General features: G+C 42.5%; 1 protein-coding gene and 1 pseudogene across 2 annotated transcripts; both read right to left on the bottom strand.

The window, feature by feature from the left end:
• Window positions 1–6823: 6823 nt before the first annotated feature.
• Window positions 6824–10089, bottom strand: LOC115170697 (uncharacterized; annotated as a pseudogene).
• Window positions 10090–14844: 4755 nt separating this feature from the next.
• LOC115171464 (GTPase IMAP family member 4-like) lies at window positions 14845–17220 on the bottom strand. 2 transcript variants are annotated; one of them, XM_029728291.1, is made up of 3 exons: window positions 16845–17220; window positions 15895–16695; window positions 14845–15694 (listed from the first exon to the last, which is right to left on the bottom strand). In XM_029728291.1, the coding sequence occupies exons 1-3, from the start codon at window positions 16906–16908 to the stop codon at window positions 15597–15599; spliced, it is 963 nt and encodes a 320-aa protein (XP_029584151.1). In that variant the 5' UTR covers window positions 16909–17220; the 3' UTR covers window positions 14845–15596. The 2 variants fall into 2 exon arrangements, with proteins under 2 accessions (XP_029584151.1, XP_029584150.1); XM_029728290.1 differs by having other exon boundaries at window positions 14845–15697; window positions 16845–17185.
• Window positions 17221–23426: the final 6206 nt, after the last annotated feature.

Here is a 23426-nt window from a genome sequence, read left to right as displayed (position 1 = left end):
AGAGCTTTGTACGCGTCTCTGTATGTGGAGTAAAGGTGGTCTAGAGTTTTTTTTTGTATTTTCTCTGGTTGCACATGTGACATGCCGGTCGAAATGAGGTAAAACTGATTTAATTTTGCCTGCATTAATGTCCCCGGCCACTAGGTGTGCCGCTTCTGGATGAACATTTTCTTGTTTGCTAATGGCTTTATACAGCTCGTTCAGTGCGGTCTTAGTGCCAGTGTCGGTTTGTGGTGGTAAATAGACGGTTACGAAAAATATAGATGAAAACTCTCTTGGTAGATAGTGTGGTCTACAGTTTATCATGAGGTACTCTACTTCAGGCAAGCAATACCTTGAGACTACATAATATTAGACATTACGTACCAGCTGTTATTGACAAATAGACATACATCCCCACCCCTTGTCTTACCGGACGCTGCTGTTCTGTCCTGCCGATGCACAGAAAACCCAGCCAACTGTATATTATCCGTGTCATCGTTCAGCAATGACTTTTATGTCCCGTTGGTAGGATAGTTCCAAATGGAGCTCAACCAATTTAGGCTTCTAAATAGATTCTACCCCCAAGCCATAAGACTCCTGAACATCTAATCAAATGGCTACCCAGACTATTTGCATTGCCCCCCCCTCCCCCTTTTACTCCACTGCTACTCTCTGTTATTATCTATGCATAGTCACTTTAATAACTGTACCTACATGTACATATTACCTCAATTACCTCAACTAACCGGTGCCCCCACACATTGACTCTGTACCAGTACCCCTGTATATAGTCGCACTATTGTTATTTTACTGCTGCTCCTTAATTACTTGTTCCTTTTATTTCTTATTCTTCTTTTTTAAACTGCATTGTTGATTAGGGGCTTGTAAGTAAGCATTTCACTGTAAGGTCTACACCTGTTGTATTCGGAGCATGTGACTAATACAATTTGATTTGATTTGGGCCTTGTCTGGAAGCAACATTATATCCTTTGCATCAGACTCATTAAAGAAAGAATCTTAGTCCAGTACGAGGTGAGTAATCACTGTTCTGATATCCAGAAGCTCTTTTCGGTCATAAGAGACGGTAGCATCAACATTATGTGCAAAAGGAGTTACAAACAATGCGAAAAAAATACAAAATAGCACAATTGGTTAGGAGCCCGTAAAACGGCAGCTATCCCCTTTGGCACCATTCTCAGACTGACATTCCTGTTCCAAAGGGCTGAACAGAGCATCACTGGGCTGTTCAGCCAGCGCCAACCCAGGATGGAGTAGTTCCTGCCGAGCTGGTGGAGAATGCTGTGCAGCTGGACAGGATGAAGCTTTGGGCTAAGATCTCCAGTGTGGCAGGCAGCTCAGTGGGGGTGGCTGGAGGGATCCTATCCATCGTGGGCTTAGCTCTGACTCCTGTTACTGCTGGGGTGTCACTGGCTCTCACCATTGCAGGGGTCAGCCTGGGGGTCACCAGTGGGTCGTGGAGTCTCTCCAGGAGTGTCTGGAGGATGTGGTCAGAAATATGAAGCCCGTCCTGGGGCAGATTAGGGATGGTTGGAGCATGGAAGGTGATTGCCCCCACTGGGGCCATCGGATAAGGCATTTACTCCCTAGTTAACCGTTCCTCAGCTTTGAAGGCAGTGAAAGTCCTTAGAAGAGAAGATCTGATCTCAAGCGCAAGTAAGTTGGCGCTCCAGGAAGCCAAAGCAGCACGAATGGCCTGGATGTATTCTTCATCTGTAAAGACAGTGTCAGCCTGGCACGGAACAAAACATGGAACATAACAAAAGTAAAGCGCGTAAAAAGACACCACAGCAACATGAAACAATTACACACAAAACATGATGGGAAACAGAGGGTTAAATACAAGTAGCTTCATTGGGGAAATGAAAACCAGGTGTGTATGGAAACAAGACAAGACAAATGGATATATGAAAAATGGACCGGCGATGGCTAGAAAGCCGGTGACATCGATCGCCGAACGCCGCCCGAACAAGGAGAGGAGCCGACTTTGGCGGAAGTCATGACATATACAGATATAGATGTACAGAATGAGGGTAATTTGCACATTTTCGATCCAAATATTTTGTATAATAATAAGCATTTTATTGTTAGATTATAGGATTAACTCTGGTAGGCCTGGAACAGTCTTCCTCACATCAAGTTCAACTGTCGAAGTCAGTTGGAGCTCCAGGACGCACTGCCTTCATACTGTATCATAGGCCTGCAGTAGCTCAAGTTTAATAATAGCCACACCATTTTATTCTTTTATTTATTTCACCTTTATTTAACCAGGTAGGCCAGTTGAGAACACGTTCTCATTTACAACTGCAACCTGGCCAAGATAAGCAAAGCAGTGCGACAAAAAAACAACACAGAGTTACACATCGGATAAACAAAAGTACAGTCAATAACACAATAGAAAAATCTATATACGGTGTGTGCACATGGAGTAAGGAGGTAAGGCAATAAATAAGCTATAGTAGTGAAGTAATTACAATTTAGCAAATTAACACTGAAGTGATAGATGTGCAGATGATGATGTGCAAGTAGAAATACTGGTGTGCAAAAGAGCAAAAAAAGTAAATAAAAATAATATGGGGATGAGGTAAGTAGTTGGGTGGGCAATTTAGAGATGGGCTATGTACAGCTGCAGCGATCGGTAAGCTGCTCAGATAGCTGATGCTTAAAGTTAGTGAGGGAGATATAAGTCTCCAACTTCAGCGATTTTTGCAATTCGTTCCAGTCATTGGCAGCAGAGAACTGGAAGGAAAGGCGGCCAAAGTGGGTGTTGGCTTTGGGGATGACCAGTGAGATATACCTGCTGGAGCGCGTGCTACGGGTGGGTGTTGTTATGGTGACCAGTGAGTTGAGATAAGGCGGAGCTTTACCTAGCAAAGACTTATAGATGACCTGGAGCCAGTGGGTCTGGCAACGAATATTTTGCGAGGGCCAGCGACGAGAGCATACAGGTCGCAGTGGTGGGTGTTATATGGGGCTTTGGTGACAAAACGGATGGCACTGTGATAGACTGCATCGAGTTTGCTGAGTAGAGTGTTGGAGGCTATTTTGTAAATGACATCGCTGAAGTCGAGGATCGGTAGAATAGTCAGTTTTACGAGGGTATGTTTGGCAGCGTGAGTGAAGGAGGCTTTGTTGCGAAATAGGAAGCCGATTCTAGATTTAATTTTGGATTGGAGATGCTTAATATGAGTCTGGAAGGAGAGTTTACAGTCTAACCAGACACCTAGGTATTTGTAGTTGTCCACATATTCTAAGTCAGAACCGTTCAGAGTAGTGATGCTAGTCGGGCGGGCGGGTGCGGGCAGCGATTGGTTGAAGAGCATGCATTTAGTTTTACTAGCGTTTAAGAGCAGTTGGAGGCTACGGCATTGAAGCTCGTTTGGAGGTTTGTTAACACAGTGTCCAAAGAAGGGCCAGATGTATACAGAATGGTGTCATCTGCGTAGAGGTGGATCAAGGAATCACCCGCAGCAAGAGCAACGTCATTGATATATACAGAGAAAAGAGTCGGCCCGAGAATTGAACCCTGTGGTACCCCCATAGAGACTGCCAGAGGTCCGGACAACAGGCCCTCCGATTTGACACACTGAACTCTGTCTGAGAAGTAGTTGGTGAACCAGATGAGGCAGTCATTTGAGAAGCCAAGGCTGTTGAGTCTGTCGATAAGAATACGGTGATTGACAGAGTCGAAAGCCTTGGCCAGGTCAACGAATACGGCTGCACAGTATTGTCTTTTATCGATGGCGGTAATGATATTGTTTAGTACCTTGAGCGTGGCTGAGGTGCACCCGTGACCAGCTCAGAAACCAGATTGCACAGCGGAGAAGGTACGGTGGGATTCGAAATGGTCAGTGATCTGTTTGTTAACTTGGAGACTTTAACTTTTGAAGACTTTAGAAAGGCAGGGCAGGATGGATATAGGTCTGTAACAGTTTGGGTCTAGAGTGTCTCCCCCTTTGAAGAGGGGGATGACCGCGGCAGCTTTCCAATCTTTAGGAATCTCGGACGATATGTTGGTGGGGGTTGGGGTAGCCAGGAGGTAGCCAGGGTTGGGGTAGCCAGGAGGAAAGCATGGCCAGCCATAGAGAAATGCTTTTTGAAATTCTCGATTATCGTGGATTTATCGGTGGTGACAGTGTTTCCTAGCCTCAGTGCAGTGGGCAGCTGGGAGGAGGTGCTCTAATTCTCCATGGATTTTACAGTGTCCATACCATACCATACCATACCAGACCAGACCATACCAAACCTTCACAAATGTTTCTAAACTTTATTAGGGTAATATCAAAAGTAAGTCAAGCCATTGTTTATAGGAAAAATACAAGCAGAAGAGCAAATGTAAACCAGGTTTGCACTACCCTCCCCGTGTCCCCCCAAAAAACACATAACCCTCCCCAAAGCAAAAACAAAGTTTGACAACCCTTCACAATTCTGACCCCCCCCCCCCCCCCCCCCCCCCAGTAAATTTCGATCTGGCCCTTAAAGGCAATGAAACATGTTACTGCAATTTATTCTGATGCTGACTTGTGTGAAAACATTTTTACGAGATGTTAAATGAAAAGGGACTGTTCATGTCTGGTCTCATTTGTATTAACAATAATATGCCTAGTTGCTGGTGTTCTGAAATACCCTTGTAAAATTTGTTTAAATAAATTGTTTTTTAATTGGTCATTTGTACTGCTTTCTCATTTTCATCATGACATAATTGAATACCGGACATCACAGTGATGCAGTCTGTAGTCATGTACAGCAAGACAAAAGCATTGTGTTGTACAACAGAACACAATAAGAACTCTTTGCATATGTTTTAACTGATATTGTTTGCTTCCACACAACGTATTGTGATTATAAATCATCCTTAAACATGAGCTCCTTATATGTAATCCTATATGTACAGAAAGTGTAAATCCCTTGCCCATATCATTTATCTCTGGACTTTGGCCTGGAACAGGAATCACTTTTCAAAATGTTGCATACAAGGAAACAAAAGCAGGAGGACTCACATAGGACAGCCTGAGAGGCAATAGCTTTTTACAGCCAGTGTCTTGCCTCAGTGTAGCCTTGGCAACAGTCAAGTGTGGTAATCAAAGGCAGCTATATATACACACACACACACACACACTGTACCTTGTGATAATCAGAGCCAGTTTGTGATTGCTTTTGCTTGGTAATAGCAGTTATAATGATTCACATTGACATTTTTGATGTATTTTATTTTGTTAGGATCTCCATTAGCTGTTACTGAAGCAGCAGCTATTCTTCCTGGGGTCCACATCAATAAGAGAAATCATGCAAATTTGTGCATTCAAAACATGGGAAAACTGTCATGGTGTTGTATTTGTGCGAATACTCTACATTCTATCAAACAGTACATGTCAGTTAGTATACACATTATGCGTGTGTCATCAGGAAGTCAGCAAAGTCTTAATCTCCCTCTTCTCTTTTATTGTGTCTTACAGCTCTGACTGCCAATGATCCTGAGGTCAGACCAGGTGAGGTGTGGTGGGGCTGATGTAGGATCTCAGCTGTTCACCACACATGCTGTTGAAAAACACACATACATGTACATTTAAGTGAGTACATTATCAAATGTTGATAAATATGTACAATTGTAACATTACAGTGCTGCTTTAAGTGCAATGTATTTACACAGTTCCTAGACAAAAAAACAGATTTAGGAAACATTATGAGAATGCAATTGGATCCTTTAATGGTGAGAAAATACTATGAGGAAATATTCACTGAAGCGTGTCAGTTGGTGTTGGCTCATTACATGGTCTGGTGGACAGCTGATAGGTTTTAATGATAAACATCGCTCAATCTAGTGGATATGTTATCTCTCTTCTGGCCCCCTACTCTACCTACTCTGTCTCTTCCTCCAAATCCTTCGTATGGAAGCTAGCTTCCCCTTAAAGCCTTTCAGACCCTCCTCAGCTTTGGTTACTGTACTCCCTTTCCCTCTCTATGAGAGACTGAAAATAGGTTGTAGATGAATTGTCTTCATCAAAAGGCAGGATTAATACACAATTCCCAAGTACATTTTATGAAATATAGAGAACTAGAAGATACGGTACACTTACTTTTACATGGTGGTCAACCATAACATATATCACCGCTCTGAGTGGCCTTCTTGAATTTATACCTGTAACACCAAACAAAGCTTTCAGTTTCTACTGATACATATAGTATTTAAAAAGTAAATCCCAGAGATAGTTTAAAGATGATATGCAGACCATTTCCAGTAGTACATAAAAAGGAAATCACTACAATGGATCATAATTCAATAGGATGACTATGCTGTGGATAATGCAATAACTGTTATTGTTTAATGTCGGATTAAAAATTAGTTTACTTCCAATAACCAGTGGATTATCTTCCTAAATGAATTACAGACCAATCTGGTAAATCAATACATTTTTTTAATTGTTGCTTTACATCAAATTGTATAATTGACTTTAAATTATCAGCTTTAATATACTGAATTATTGATGAAAACTGCTTCTGCAGGGGCACAAACTCCCCTCTTCAAAGACCTCAAAGACTGGTAAATAATTTTGTCATCCTGCTATGTTATACTCATCCTAGGGCTCTATTCAATCCGTATTGTGGAAGTTCAGTGTTACAGCGTGATTGAAATGTAAAGGCAGCGGAGATTGCATTCACGGTAAACGTTGCATATATCGGCTCAATCGGAAATTCTTTACATTTCTATTGCGTAATCTGTAACTTTTCAGTGATACAGATTGAATAGAGCTCTTAGACTTATTTACTCTCAGCATTTCATCCAGATGGTAAAATGGGTGTTCCAGGATTCTCTGGCTCTTCTTTAACATGAATAGACCTCTACACAGCGAGACATAGATCCTCTGCCAGGAGTCCAGCCAATGAATAAGACATTGGTGGGGATAGAAAGAGCTTTGCCGTCCTGGCACGCCAATTTACCAGTGCTGATGATCTGATCTTAATTTGTAAAGGCCTTCACTGCCTTCAAACCAGAGTCACAGTCCACTATGGAGTCAATACCTTTTCCGATGGCCCCTGAGGTGCCAATAGCCTTCCCTGTTCCAACTAAGACATCCAACCCTCTCTGCCCCAGGAGCGCCTCCTTTCTAGCCACATCATCCAGACACTCCTGGAGACTCTCCACATCCTCCATGAAACTCTGGAAGTCTTCTCTGGCTTTCTTCTCATGGATGCTATGGACCTTCATCTCTGTGATACCAGTGGTTAAACTGTTGACCCTTCTGGTGAACCCCAGGCTGGCTCCTGTAATGGTGAGACCCAATGACACCCCAGCAGTGACTAGGGACAGAGCTAAGCCTGCGATAGAGAGGATCCCTCCAGCCGCCCCCACTGAGCTGCCTGCCACACTGGAGATCTTAGCCCTCAGTTTCATCCTGTCCAGCTGCACAGCATTCTCCTCCAGATCGATTAGAAACTGCTCCATCCTGGGTCGGCGCTGGCTGAACAGACCAATGAAGCACTGAGCAGCCCCTTGGAACAGGAACGTCATTCTGAGGTGCTGGTCCTTCCTAACAGAAGGGAGAGAGATTCAACATCTATTTACTGTACTCAAATATACATACAGTACACTCCCTCCATATGTATTCGGACAGTGAAGCTTCATTTTTTTTATTTATCTACACTGTAGTGCCCCCATTTTAAATCGATCTGTGGACACCGTAGATCGAAATGGCTTGCATTGGGCGATATCCCTGGTTTCCACAGACACAGGGATCCCCCGGACACATATTAATCACACCTGAAGCATGCGCAGAACCATGTAAACAGATGCACGAGCTCTGCAAGTATGCATGTGTTGCGTGCATGTATTTTCATCTTGTGTCATGCTTCAGGTGATAGAAATCTGAACGCACTACCAGTGCTTTGAAAAGTTGATTTAATTATACTTTCCTGTGGATATATTGTCTCACATTCCTACCTGCAAAAGACCAACCGCACGGATAACCAGTAAAGTAAGTTAAAATATAATTGTATTCAACATGCTGGCTTGTAGAGGTCGTGAGAGGACAAATGCTCATTTTTGCCCGATGTAGAGTTCAATTAAATTCAATTTGGGTTTTCAGGCTAAGGTCAACCCTGTAATGTGAACTGAACGTATAGTAAAACTATTCCTTAAAAAAAATAATTAAAAAAAAAATCTAAATAAACATTGAACATCTAATAGTCAAATCATAGTGTAAAAGCATCTGAGTGGATTCTACTCTTTTTGTCCATTTTGCGGTGGAAACACATCAACACATCAACACAGAAAAACGTTGGTTGTGAAGTTGATCTTTATGACAGAATGTTAAGAATAGGTGAAATGTGTGTGTATATATATATATATACACACACAAGAGTATTAAAGAGAATATACTGTGTCGTGTGTAATTACTAGGTAGGACCATGCTTTTTTTACAGCCATTTTAAATAAACAAATACAATTGTGGGGATCTTCCTCAAATTTACTTTCAGGCTGTCGCAGCATCTTTTTTCAAATGTATGTATAATGACACTGAAGAACATTGAAAGTACTACTTTAATACTAATTGAGTGGTGAGGGGGAGCTCTGCGGACCATTCCTTTCAGGAAGTCATTGACATTCATTGTAGCCATTGGCGCTCTGTAGAGTTGCTATTTTTTCCAGTTTTTTTGTGTCAATTAAGTTGTGACATTCCTCGATTACTCATTATATTAATAAAACATGATTTAAATCAGCAAATAAGATAGTCCGTTTAAAAAAAGGTTAAAGGTACAAGACTATGTGTACATATCTGGCTATGTTGGAAAAATCACTACATATCCCATCGAGCCAAGCGGGGAGAGGCTGCCTGTTGTCACAGTTCCAAGACCAGTCAGAAACGACCAGCTAACCCTATGCCAATGATGCTGATGGATCTCAAAATAGAACTTGGATCTGCGTTAAGTAACAATGATATCCTTCATCAACGTTGTCTTATGACACGACAGATAGCTCAAACCAGTCATGGCTATTCAACAAAACAAATCATTTTCAATTTTCTTGAATTTCTTAGTTACATGATTGTAGCAAAGGACTTTTGAAGTTGAGGGTGCAGTATTTATGAAGTTTGGCAATGAGGACGAAAACTAGCATAGTTGAGCTAACCAGCTAGTTTAGCCAGGGGACAACAGGCTTGGGACAGGATATAGCTGGCCGCACATGCACACTAGGCTATTTCAGGACACAGATTGTTGTATATATGCCCTGATATCAGGAGCTGGTGGCGAAAAGTTTGGTTAAACAATTCAGAGACTGAAACGAATACATCAGACGACAAATATTTAAGGAGAAAGAATCAATATACAATCCCGAAAATCAGCTGTGACTGTAAATAGTCAAACAAAGCTTAAACTATGTTTTGAGTTAGCCTGAATCCAGAAAATGAATAGTGAAGTTGCTTCCGGACACGGTAGACTCCCCCTCCTCACCAGTCTATAGCCTACTAGGCAAGCTACAGTGGTGGATTGTGATGGGCATTCCACTTACCTTTCCTCTATCCTGTCACAAAGCTCCTGGCTGATCTGTATGCAACTGCTCACCTAGAAGGCCAGTACTTATACATTGAGGAGGCTGGTTATAAAGAAGGGCTTAGCATCCCTCTTAAAATAGATGAGGAGAGTGCAGGTCATTCTGGCAGCAATGATGACAGCCTGAACACTGGCATGGCTCGTCCCCTGAGGCAGACAGAGGAACCCGTTCTCCTCAAACACAGACAGGTGATCGCCAGACACTACACAGCATCTACAATATAGTCCAGCTTCTCCATCCCCCAGTATCCTTCATTACAGCCCCCAGGTCATTCTCCTGCTCCTCAATCTTACTGTCTGCAGTCACCAGGCTCAGGCTGCTCTTTATGAACTCCCCAAACGCCTTGGCCTGTGCCCTGGAATTGACCTTATATTTGGTGACATGGTCAAAGTTCAGGTTGATTCTGTCGGCCTCCTTCTTGATGTCTTTCATCATTTTTGCTTCTGAAGTGCCCATTTGGAATGCCCGTCAGAGAATTCCTTCACTGTGTGAGTGTGGCTCAGGGTGTCTGAGATGTATTGAACTAATAACCCCCTCATTTGCTCTCTGTAAGAAAATACAACCTTTTAGAATATTATTTTCACCTGGTATTCGTGATGATGCGAGCTCTCTGCTGCTCTCTTGTCACATCGAACTACCATTCTTCATTTACCACAAGTGCCAAGTAGCCTAGAAACATTTACATTTCTATAAACTCCATTGCCGTTGCACTAATGAGTGTACCAGTTTGTGCTATTAATGGAAACACAGACTCAATGACTTTTTCCATTTCAGTCCATAAAATAATGTTTTATTTTACGAATTCATTGCAATACCTGTTTGTGTGACAGTTTTGTCAATGTCAGGGGCGCGGTGTTCCTGGACCTCACACTACATGGACAAAAGTATGTGGACACCAAAAGTATGTGGTCCCCCTTTGCTGCTATAACAGCCTCCACTCTTCTGGGAAGGCTTTCCACGAGATGTTGGAACATTGCTGCAGGGACTTCCATTCAGCCACCAGAGCATTAGTGAGGTCAGGCACTTATGTTGGGCAATTAGACCTAATTAGACCTGGCTCGCAGTCGGTGTTGCAATTCATCCCAAAGGTGTTCGATTGGGTTGAGGTCAAGGCTCTGTGCATGCCAGTCAAATTCTTCCACACCGATCTCGACAAACCATTTCTGTGTGGACCTCGCTTTGTGCACAAGGACATTGTCATGCTGAAACAGGAAAGGGCCTTCCTAAAACTGTTGCCACAAAGTTGGAAGCACAAAATTATCTGGAATGTCATTGTATGCTGTAGTGTTAAGATTTCCCTTCACTGGAACTAATGGGATATGAACCATTATTCTTTCTCCACCAAACTTTACAGTTGGCACTATGCATTGGGGCAGGTAGCGTTCTCCTGGCATCCGCCAAACCCAGATTAGTCCGTCGGCCTGCCAGATGGTGAAGCGTGATTCATCACTTCAGAGAACACGTTTCCACTGCTCCAGAGTCCAATGGTGGCAAGCTTTACACCACTCCAGCTGACTCGGCATTGCGCATGAAGATCTTAGGCTTGTGTCCGGCTGCTCGACCATGGAAACCAATTTAAGGATCTCCCGACTAACAATTTTATACACCTGTCAGCAACGTGTGTGGCTGAAATAGCAGAATCCACTAATTTGAAGGCGTGTCCACATGCATGTAGTGTACATGCTTAAAAGCCATATTTTCCAATCCAAACTTTTATTACAGTCCCTTACAACAGTGTCTGCATTTTTTAAATGTCACTTTATTGCTAAAACCAGTGACTTTTCCAAAAAAATCGAATGCAGACAGAGGGTTTCTTACCATCCATCACAGTGTAGGCCTAGGCATACCTGAATCTATCCTTGTACAAGGGTGACTGATGTAAGGCCCTCTAAGGAGATCAAATTCATAATACACATAGCCTACACATTTGAGTCATGTTCCTGTTGAAACCTTAAAGTAAAACCTTATATATTTTGTAACCTCACTGACTAGTAGGCCTATGAGTTCCAAGTGAGTCATGCGCAGCTTATTGTTGATCATTTTGGAATTCATGTTGTCCCTCTTTGACACAGTTTAGTAACGGATGAAAATAAAATTACGGATAAATAAAGGCAAAGGATATGACTGGTAAAGATGGTTAGCTTAAACAAAATAGGCCTACTGTAAAAATGCATGAATACTTATTAGCCGTTTCTCACAGTATCTTTGGTGTCTCTTTGTCATTTTCGGAGTCTGACTTGTAGTTCGCAAACGATTCGTTATTATTTGAACGACTCATTCTTTTTGAACGACTCTTTAATGACTCAAAAGTCAGGATTTGTTTTTCTAAGCGATTCGTTAATTTTAGTTCTTTGTTTGACCTGCTGGCCGCATTGAGTCCTACACAGTCCTACACACGCTCCTCCGACTCAGCAGCTCCAGACAGTTAGTGCTATCGGGCATCCCTGGGACATCACTACCTAAATCTAACCTAGCCCAACCGGAACCATAACCCTAACCTAATTTAGCTGAAGAATGCTCAACTGTTCTCTTATATCAGGGTGGAGTGGAGTTTTGATAACTGGTCGCGCGATTTGCTAGCATCAAGATTGAGTCACAATAAGTAAATTAATACTTGTAAAAATGTAAATTCTGAAAATGCTTACCTGTACCTATGTTTGGCTTGTACAACAGGGGTCTAACCGAGTGCTGAAATTCATACTTTTAATAAAAACTTTTATTGATTACAACCAAGTTTTTCCCTCATTTGTGTTGCTCAACTCAGCGTGAATGCACATGTGCCAATTTCATCTGAGTTTTTAGTAGGCTTATGTCAAGGCTGATATGTCTCCAGTTGAGCAACACAAATGAGGAAAAGTTGTACAGGACAAACATAGGTACAGGTAAGCGTGACTCAATGTTGTTGCTAGCAAATCGAGTGACCAGTTATCAAAACTCAACTACGCCTCGATATAAGATTAAGATAATGGAGTTGAGTGTTCCTTAGCAGACTAAACTCCACGGTGAAGGAAGTTTCTGATGAATTTCATCAACTGAGAGGAGTAAAGACCAGGCTTTGTGGAACCTAGCAATGACTACATCGATTTGCAAAACGACAATATAAAAAAAGTTTTTCCAATTATGAAATGTCAACCTTGTACCTGTTTGTCCTCTGTAGTTTCGTGCCTTTCTTTGATTGCTGAAATCCACACTTTTTTGAAAAACAGGAATCAAATACAACCACTGACTGTTTGCTCATTGTTGTTGCTCTATAATGGCAACTCAGCGCAAATATTCATGTACAAATTGAATCTCAATAAGGAAACAGTCGGTGGTTGTATTTGATTAACGTATTTCAAAAAAGTGTGGGTTGAGCAAAAAATAAATAGAAAATGATGCTCTCTACTTGTCAGTGTCCAAACGGGACATTATTTGTCTTTTTACCTAAATATGGAATCACCATCAGATACAATTCATAGTAAGCAGTGCACTGGAATGACATTCAGAATTACTGGAATGACATTCACTATCATGGGATGGGTGGATGAAAGCCACACCCCCAATAAGACGCATTAAACCACAAATATGACGGCATTGAGGCAAATGTCACTGTGCTTCTATGGCTATATGCACCATGCCACTGCCTACTTCTTTTGTTCATTTATCAAACAAGACAGCTCATAATCCAGTGCCTTTATCACAGTCAACACATGTATAATTTAGCTTTAATTAGAATGTGTAGAATAGCATGAGATTAGCTACAACACTGCACATTTTCCTCTCTGCCCATGGCAAAATGTGTGAATTGCAGGAAATGTGCTTCAAAACAGCACATTTTTCTCTTTGCCCCAATGGCTAAATGTGTTGAATTGCATGAAGTTAGCTGTTGTCTTTTTTATTTTATTTTTATTTTTTGGGCCCACACAAATTTCTGGAGGCTCACCAACGAATTTCTGGCTATGCTACTGCCACAACTAGACCTTTGTTTTCAAATATTCTTATTTGTAGGCTATGCATAGCAATCAACAAATGCAGCCTACTATGTTTAAAGCACACGTTTACAAGTCTCAATAACAAATGACAGCTCCAGTAAGCCCCCTATAGGGAACATCCATGACGTGTGGTTAGGTTAGGCAGGGTTGGCAGTGCCTGTGAAAATGAATGAAAAAATACCTGTAATGATAAATAAATAATTTTTTAATCAATAATAATTTTGTCCTCTTCATGATTTTTTATGCATGATAACATTTTAATTGCACTCAAATAATAAATGTGAATACATATTGGGGTGAAAAGTATTGGGATAGGCAGGAGGATAGGCAGGAGGATAGGCAGGAGGATAGGCAGGAGGATAGGCAGGAGGATAGGCAGGAGGATAGGCAGGAGGATAGGCAGGAGGATAGGCAGGAGGATAGGCTGAGCTCGCTCCTGCCTATGGACGTCCCACGTCATCTGCCAGGCGGTGAAGTTTGTTTTACTTCTATTTAAAGTAAGCTGATCAGGATGGCTAACATATTGCATATGAAACAGTTTTCAAAGTTGTATTTTCTAGCGATAAAGTATAGTTGACCAACAGCTGAGCTTAGGGACCTACATAAAAGGAAGGGACAGAAAATAACAAGATCCTTTCAATCTGAGTGGTATCAATGAAAGACGCTCTGTGGCTGCGCTGCTAGCAGCCAACTCTACTGCCTCCCCTGCCTGTGTCACAGGCGTCAGAATGAGTAGACCAAGGTGCAGCGTGGAATATGTTCATCTTGTATTTAATTGCCAAAAATGAACACTTTACAAATATAGCGAAAATGACAGCCGACAGTTCCGTCAGGTACTTACAACAAAACAGAAAGCAACTACCCACAAAAAAACAAGGAAAAACAGGCTGCCTAAGTATGGCCTCCAATCAGAGACAACGATAGACACCTGCCTCTGATTGGAAACCATACCCGGCCAAAACATAGAAAACAAAACATAGAATGACCACCCACCTATCACACCTTGGCCTAGCTAAACAGAGAAAACACAGCTCTCCTAGGTCAGAGCGTGACAGCCTGATGTTCTCCACTAGCGACAGCGTGTGGACAAGAGCTGATTACTGCGAATTGAACAACTTGCCTATAGCACTCAACAAGCATGAGACATCTGTGTCTCCCTGTTCACCCATGACTGCGTGGCCATGCACGCCTTCAACTCAATCATCAAGTTTGCAGACGACACAACAGCAGTAGGCTTGATTACCAACAGCGACGAGACAGCCTACAGGGAGGAGGTGATTTGTTGTGAAATTGTTGTGAAATTGTTAGATATTATTTGTTAGATATTACTGCACTGTCGGAACTAGAAGCACAAGCATTTCGCTACACCCGCAATAACATCTGATAAAGATGTGTATGTGACCAATACAATTTGATTTGAACATGCAGATTGATGGGAAATCCTTCACACAGTGTTGTATGCATGAAGATGAGTTATATCAAACAGATAACGAACATGCGATGACACATTTCATTCCAGTTCAGAGATACCTTAAGACTCTCAAAACTGATGATATTTGTCCATGGACAATTACACTGCGTATACCAAACATTAGGACCCCCCCCCCCCCCCCCTTTGGGTGGTGGACCATTCTTGATACACACAGGAAACTGCTGAGCACGAAAAACACAGCAGAATTTCAGTTATTGTCATAAACCAGTGTGCCTGGCACCTACTACCATACCTCATTCAAAGGCACTTCAATATTTTGTCTTGCCCATTCACAATCTGAATGGCACACATACACAATCCAAGGCTTAAAGATCCTTCTTTAACCCCCTCCCCTTCATATACACTGACTGAAGTGGATTTAACAAGTGACATCAATAAGGGATCATAGCTTTCACCTGGATTCACCTGGTCAGTCTGTCATGGAAAGATAGTCATTATTTTGTATACTCAGTGTATATTGGCAGTCCATATCCAAAAATCAATAGTGGAAGATATGAATGTCTTTTGGACTGAAGTCAGTATAATGTTATAGACCATCAGGAAGTCAGCAGGTTCTTGATCTTTCTGTGTCTTCTCCCCTCTTTTATTGTGTCTTACATTTCTGATCTCTAATGGCCCTGAGGTCAGACCAGGTGAGGTGTGGTGGGGCTGATGTAGGATCTGCTGAGCTGCTTTCCACAACTGCTGTTGAACCACAAAAATGTGTAAGTACAATGTATTTTCACTTTCCTTTCTTTATAATTTTCACACATTGAGAAAATACTGGCAGACATACAGAATATTTTGTTTGTCTCATTTGACAACTGATGGGCATATTTAGGCATCACATAAAAACAACTTTCTCAGTAAGTACTGTAGGTATAGTATAGTGTTTTACTCACTGTCTGATTTCTCATCTGTGTATCTCCTCCTCCCCCTCTGCTGTCTCGTGGACTCCTCTGTGGCCTCCCCTCCCTCCCCTTGCACCTCCTCTGTCACCTCCTCCATCTCCAGCTCTCTCAAAGCCTCCTTGACCCTCCTCAGATCCTCCTCTCTCTCCCTGTCCTCCTCCTGGTGCCTCCTCTCCTCCTCCTCCTCCTTCTCCCTGGCCTCCTCCAGTACCTCCTCGCTGGAGAGCAACTCCCCTCTGTTCTTGGCCACCATGTTGTCCAGCTTCTCCAGTAGCTCCGCCACGGCATCGTGGCCCTTCCTGGACCTACCATACAGGGCCTGATAGCGGCCCCCACATCGCTCCACCAGGCCCTGGAGCTCCTCGCTCTCCTCCACCTCCTCCTCTAAAGTGGCATCCTTCAGCCGCCCACCCTTCACCGTGAACAGCACCACGGTATGCCCCCAAGCCCGCTCCCCCAACAGCTCCACATGCTCCTCGGCCGCCTGCCGCTCCCGTTTGGTAAAGGAGAAGGAGAGGGGCACCACCAGGAGCACGGCGTGGGGGCCAGGCTGGCACAGTGACACGCCCCGGACAATCTCCCTCCGGACCCCCAGAGAGGAGCCCCTGGAGGGGAACCACTCCCAACCAGGCGTGTCCACCACCGTCACCTGCCTCTCGGCCACCTCTCTTTGCCGCTTTACCGCCTCTCTTGTTCTCACCCCCACCGCGTCAAACACCTTACTGCCCAGGATGGCGTTGCCTACAGCACTCTTCCCTGCCTCTCTCTCACCGATCAGGATTATTCGCAACCCTGAGACCACAGAAAGAGGGACCTGTAACCTGTAACAAGCCTATAACAAGTATCACATCAAGCTAAATGAATGTACAGAATAACACAATTCAATTGTATTGAATTTTCACTTCCTGTTTCCCATACGCCAGGATAGATCAAAAACTGACCTGGTTGAGAATCTGAGGACTTTCCAGTTTCTTCCATTTCCACCATGACCTCCTCTGAATCCATGTTGAAACCACTGTTTATCACTGTTGTATGATAACACAACCAGTGCCTTCTGAAATGCTACTTCATGCTTGTCCACTTTCATCAGATCTTAAAGTACACAGTAGCTATTTTGTTAAAGGAAGAATATCTTCCCCACTCCTCTCCCCTCCCGGGACACTTTGTTGTCTGAATGGCTTACGGTCCATAGCCACCCTCTGCTAATCATTCTTTACAGCCCCTTTTACTGTACCAGGGATGCAAAGTTCACAGTGGGACTGCCTGCATGTTTGCACAGCTAGATAACACTACCTTGGCAGGAATCAACAGTCTGGCTGTGACCCTGCCCCAGGCGATACTGTATGGGAACACAGCTTCTTTATTGTGCCTGAGGAAGACTTGAAACATTTCAACACTTTTGGAGATAAGGGAAATGGTCCTGATGAGTTAGGAGTTGTTTCTGGACAGGGCCCTGGAGATAATGAAACAGACTCACCACACATAACTCTGACAGCAAGATTAAATGTGTGAGTCATATTTAGTTATTTAGTTGGCAACACACAGTGCCTTCAGAAAGTATTCTCACCCCTTATCTTTTTCCACATTTTGTTGTGTTACAGCCTGAATTTAAAATTGATTCAATTTAGATGTTTTGGGTCACTGGCCTACACACAATACCCCATAATGTCAAAGTGGAATTATGTTAATTTGAATGTTTTACAAATTAATTCAAAATGAAAAGCTGAAATGTCTTGAGTCAATAAGTATTCAACCCCTTTGTTATGGCAAGCCTAAATAAGTTCAGGAGTAAAAAATTGCTAAACAAGTAATACGTTTCATGGATTCACTCTGTGTGCAATAAATGTGTTTATCATGATTTTTTAATTACTTCCTAATCTTTGTAACCCGCACATACAATTATCTGTAAGGTCCCTCAGTCAAGCAGTGAATTTCATACACAGATTCAACCACAAATACCAGGGAGGTTTACCAATGCCTCGCAAAGAAGGGCACCTATTGGTAAATGGGTAAAGAAAAAGCAGACATTGAATATCCCTTTGAGCATGGTGAAGTTATTAAGTACACTTTGGATAGTGTATCAATACACTCAGTCACTACTGAGCTACAGATAACTCAGTTGCAGGAGAGGAAGGAAACCGCTCAGGGATTTCACCATGAGGCCAATGGTGACTTTTAAACAGTTACAAAGTTTAATGGCTGTGATAGGAGAAAACTAAGGATGGATCAACAACAATGTAGTTACTCCACAATACTAACCTAATTGACAGAGTGAAAAGAAGGAAGTCTGTACAGAATACATGCATCCTGTTTGTAACAAGGCACTAAAGTAACACTGCAAAAACCATTTGGCAAAGCAATTCACTTTTTGTCGTGAATACAAAGTGTTACGTTTGGGGAAAATTCAATACAGCACATTACTGAGTACCACTCTCCATATTTTCAAGCATAGTGATGGCTGCATCATGTTATGGGTATGCTTGTAATCGTTAAGGACTGGGGAGTTTCTCAGGATAAAAAATAAACGGAATGGAGCTATGTACAGGCAAAATCCTAGAGGAAAACCAGGTTCAGTCTGCTTTCCACCAGACACTGGGAGATGAATTCACTTTTCAGCAGGACAATGACCTAAAACACAGTTACAGTTTTGACTTAAATCTACTTGAAAATCTATGGCAAAACCTGAAAATGGTTGCCTAGCAATGATCAACAACCAATTTGACAGAGCTGAATAATTTGGAAAAGAATAATGGGCAAATGTTGCACAATCCAGGTGTGGAAAGCTCATAGGGACTTACCCAGAAAGACACAGCTGTAATCGCTGCCAAAGGTGTTTCTACAAAGTATTGACTCAGGGGTGTGAATACTTATGCAAATTAGATATTTCTGTATTACATTTTCAATACATTTGCAAAAGTGTCTTAGAACATGTTTTCACTTTGTAATTATGGGGTATTGTGTGTAGATGGGTGAGAAAAAATATACTTAATACATTTTGAATTCAGGCTGTAACTGTATGTTTAATCTTTGGTAGATTAAAATCAGCAACTGGAATGGGCTGAGATGAGAGGTAAACCTTTATTTTTGAGAAGAAATATATAATTTTCACAGTTAAACACATTCCGAAGGGTATATCATATGTGACCATAATTTACTTGTTATAATAGACCACAGGTTATGAAAATGTAGTGGGTTAATATTTTATATATACACCTTACATTCAACCCAAAATAGAACTATGAAATTACTATGTTAACAAACTCTATTAAATGTTTTTCTGACTATGCAAGAAACTACAGTAACAGGCAATCAAGAAATGTCTGAGAATGGAATTCTAAATACAAGTGCATTTAATTACTTTGCTAAATGGATTTACATATAAGGCATAAGTTTAAGTTACAAAGCATTAACAAGCATTACACGTGTTATTGTAGGCATGATCAGAGTGAGAGACAAAACCATAGCCTGAAATGCCATGCCCCAAGAGTCCCTGGGGTAGGAATATAATTGTATTAGTATTTATTTAACCTTTATTTAACTAGGCAAGTCAAGAACAAATTCATATTTACAAGAACAAATTCATATTTACAATGACAGCCTACCCCGGCCAAACCCTAACCCGGACGACACTGGGCCAATTGTGTGCCGCCCTATGGGACTTCCAATCACAGCCGGTTGTGATACAGCCTGGAATTGGAAATAAAAGGAACAAGTAATTAAAGAGCGGATACAATAGCAATAACAATAGCGAGACTATATACAGGGGTACCGGTACAGAGTCAATGTGCGGGACCACTGGTTAGTTGAGGAAATTGAGGTAATGTGTACATGTAGGTAGAGTTATTAAAGTGACTAACCGGTCACAACAGAGAGTAGGAGCGGCGTAAAAGTCTTGGGGGGGGGGGGGGGTAGGGGGCAAATAGTCTGGGTAGCCATTTGATTAGATGTTCAGGAGTCTTATGGCTTGGGGGTAGAAGCTGTTTAGAAGCCTCTTGGACCTAGACTTGGCACTCCGGTACCGCTTGCCGTGCGGTAGCAGAGAAAACCGTCTATGACTAGGGTGGCTGGCGTCTTTGACCATTTTTAGGGCCTTCCTCTGACACTGCCTGGTATAGAGGTCCTGGATGGCAGAAAGCTTGGCCCCAGTGATGTACTGGGCTGTATGCACTACCCTCTGTAGTACCTTGTGGTCGGAGGCCAAGCAGTTGCCATACCAGGCAGTGATGCAACCAGTCAGGATGCTCTCGATGGTGCAGCTGTATAACCTTTTGAGGATCTGAGGAGACCATGCCAAATCTTTTCAGTCTGCTGAGGGGGAATAGGTTTTGTTGTGCCCTCTTCATGACTGTCTTGGTGTGCTTGGACCGTGTTAGTTTGTTGGTGATGTGGACACCAAGGAACTTGAAGCTCTCAACCTGCTCCACTACAGCCCCGTCGATGAGAATGGGGGCATGCTCGGTCCTCCTTTTCCTGTAGTCCACAATCATCTCCTTTGTCTTGATCACGTTGAGGGAGAGGTTGTTGTCTTGCTACCACACAGCCAGGTCTCTGACCTCCCCTATAGGCTGTCTCGTCAATGTCTGTGATCAGGCCTACCACTGTTGTGTCATCAGCAAACTTAATGATGGTGTTGGAGTCGTGCCTGGCCGTGCAGTCATGAGTGAACAGGGAGTACAGGAGGAGACTGAGCATGCACCCCTGAGGGGCCCCAGTGTTGAGGATCAGTGTGGCGGATGTGTTGTTACCTTCCCTTACCACCTGGGGGCGGCCCGTCAGGAAGTTCAGGATCCAGTTGCAGAGGGAGGTGTTTAGTCCCAGGATCCTTAGCTTAGTGATGAGCTTTGAGGGCGCTATGGTGTTGAATGCTGAGCTGTAGTCAATGAATAGCATTCTCACATAGGTGTTCCTTTTAGTTCAAATCAAAAAAATATATATATTGGTCACATACACATGGTTAGCAGATAATTAATGTTAGCAGATAATTAGCAGATAGTTAATGCGAGTGTAGCGAAATGCTTGTGCTTCTACACTGCGTGCACAATTATCAGGCAAGTGAGTATTATTTCTATTCACATTTTCAAACTCCAAACCATATAAACTTGAACGCTTATTGGATTTAATCATTTTCAGGTGATATGTATTTGTGTAATGAGGGAGGGTGTGGCGAAAGTGAATAACACCTTATATCAAGGTGTGCATAATTATTAGGCAGCCTCATTACCTCAGGTAAAACCGGCCAAAAAAGAGATTTAACTGACACCGAAAAGTCAAAAATGTAAAATGCCTTTCAGACGGATGCAACACTCTTGAAATAGCTAAACTATTGAGGCATGACCACCGGACAATCAAACGTTTTGTTGCGAACAGTCAACTGGGGCGCAAAAAACGCATGGGGAAGAAAAGGCGCAAATTAACTGCAAAAGACTTGAGAAGAATTAAACGTCAAACTAACAGGAACCCATTATCCTCCAGTGCCACCGTATTCCAGAACTGCAACCTACCTGGAGTGTTCAAAAGTACAAGTTGTCAAGTGCTCAGAGACATGGCCAAGGTCAAGAAGACTGAAACAAGACCACCACTGAATAAGATTCACAAGTTGAAGCATCAAGATTGGGCAAAGAAATACCTGAAGACAGATTTTTCAAAGGTTTTATGAACAGATGAAATGAAAGTGACTCTTGATGGACCAAATGGATGGGCCCGTGGCTGGATCAGTAATGGACACAGGGCACCACTTTGAGTCAGGTGCCAGCAAGGTGAAGGAGGGGTACTGGTATGGGCTGCTATCATTGAGGAGGAGGTAGTTGGACCTTTTAAGGTTGAAGATGGACTGAAACTCAACTCCCAAACCTACTGCCAGTTTCTGGAAGATTCTTTCATCAAACAGTGGTACAGGAAGAAGTCCTCAGCATTCTAGAAGACCATGATCTTTATGTAGGACAATGCTCCATCACATGCATCCAAGTACTCCACTGCTTGGCTAGCCAGCAAGGGCCTCAAAGATGCCTGAATAACAACCTGGCCCCCTTCCTCACCTGACTTAAATCCTATTGAGAACTTGTGGGCCCTTCTCAAACGTGAGATTTACACTGAGGGAAGACAATACCACTCTTTGAACAGCATTTGGGAGGCTGTGGTTGCTGCTTCAGCGAAAGTTGATCGTGAACAGATCAAGAAACTGACAGACTCCATGGAAGGAAGGCTCATGGCAGTTCTTGAAAATAAGGGTGGCTATATTGGTCACTGAATATTTTTGAAAGGCCAAAAATGTTATATAATTGTCATTTTGTGTTACTTATCTGTTACACTTACTCTAAAAATTGAGAATCAACAAGTGAGTTGAGTGAAATTATTTTTGTAATTTAGTTGCCTAATAATTGTGCACACTTATATATTTCCCTGAGAAAGACAAAAATCACTTTTCCTTTGTTAAACATTCAGGTTTGAGGTTCAATAACATTTTGGATTAACTGAGAGCATTGTGTTTGTTCAACAGTAAAATTAATCCCGAGGAATACAATTTGCCTAACAATTGTGCACGCAGTGTAGTTCCGACTATGCAGTAATATCGAACAGTAATCTAACAAATTCACAACAACTACCTTATACACACAAATACACACAAATGTAAAGGGATGAATAGAATATGTACATATAAATATATGGATGAGCGATGGCGTGCAGCATAGGCAAGATACAGATGGTATATAATACAGTATATACTGTACATATGAGATGAGTAATGTAGGATATGTAAACATTATTAAAGTGGAGTTATTTAAAGTGACTAGTGATACCTTTATTAAGTCCATTTATTTAAGTGGCCAGAGATTTTAGTTGGTATGTTGGCAGCAGCCTCTCTATGTTAGTGATGGCTGTTTAACATCTGATGGCCTTGAGATAGAAGCTGTTTTTCTGTCTCTCGGTCCCAGCGTTGATGCACCTGTACTGACCTCGCCTTCTGGATGGCAGTGGCTCGGGTGGTTATTGTCCTTGATGATCTTTTTGGCCTTCTTGTGACATTGGGTGAGAAAGGGCAGTGTGGAGTGCAACAGAGATTACATCATCTGTGGATCTGTTAGGGCGGTATGCAAATTGGAGTGGGTTTAGTGTTTCTGGGATAATGGTGTTGATGTGAGCCATGACCAGCCTTTCAAAGCACTTCATGGCTACAGACTTGAGTGCTACGGGTTGGTAGTCCTTTAGGCAGGTTACCTTAGTGTTCTTGGGCACAGGGACTATGGTGGTCTGCTTAAAACATGTTGGTATTACAGATTCGGACAGGGAGAGGTTGAAAATGTCAGTGAAGACGCTTGCTAGTTGGTCAGCGCATGCTCGCAGTACATGTCATGGTAATCCGTCTGGCCCTGCGGCCTTGTGAATGTTGACCTGTTTAAAGGTCTTACTCACATCGGCTGCAGAGAGCATGGTCACACAGTTGTCATGAACAGCTGGTGCTCTCATGCATGTTTCAGTGTTATTTGCCTCGATGCGAGGATAGAAGTAGTTTAGCTCATCTGGTA

This window comes from Salmo trutta, chromosome 32, assembly GCF_901001165.1.
Source record: "Salmo trutta chromosome 32, fSalTru1.1, whole genome shotgun sequence".
NCBI lineage: Eukaryota > Metazoa > Chordata > Actinopteri > Salmoniformes > Salmonidae > Salmo > Salmo trutta.
Note: the sequence above shows the minus strand (reverse complement) of the source record. Positions and strands in the feature narration are given on the sequence as shown.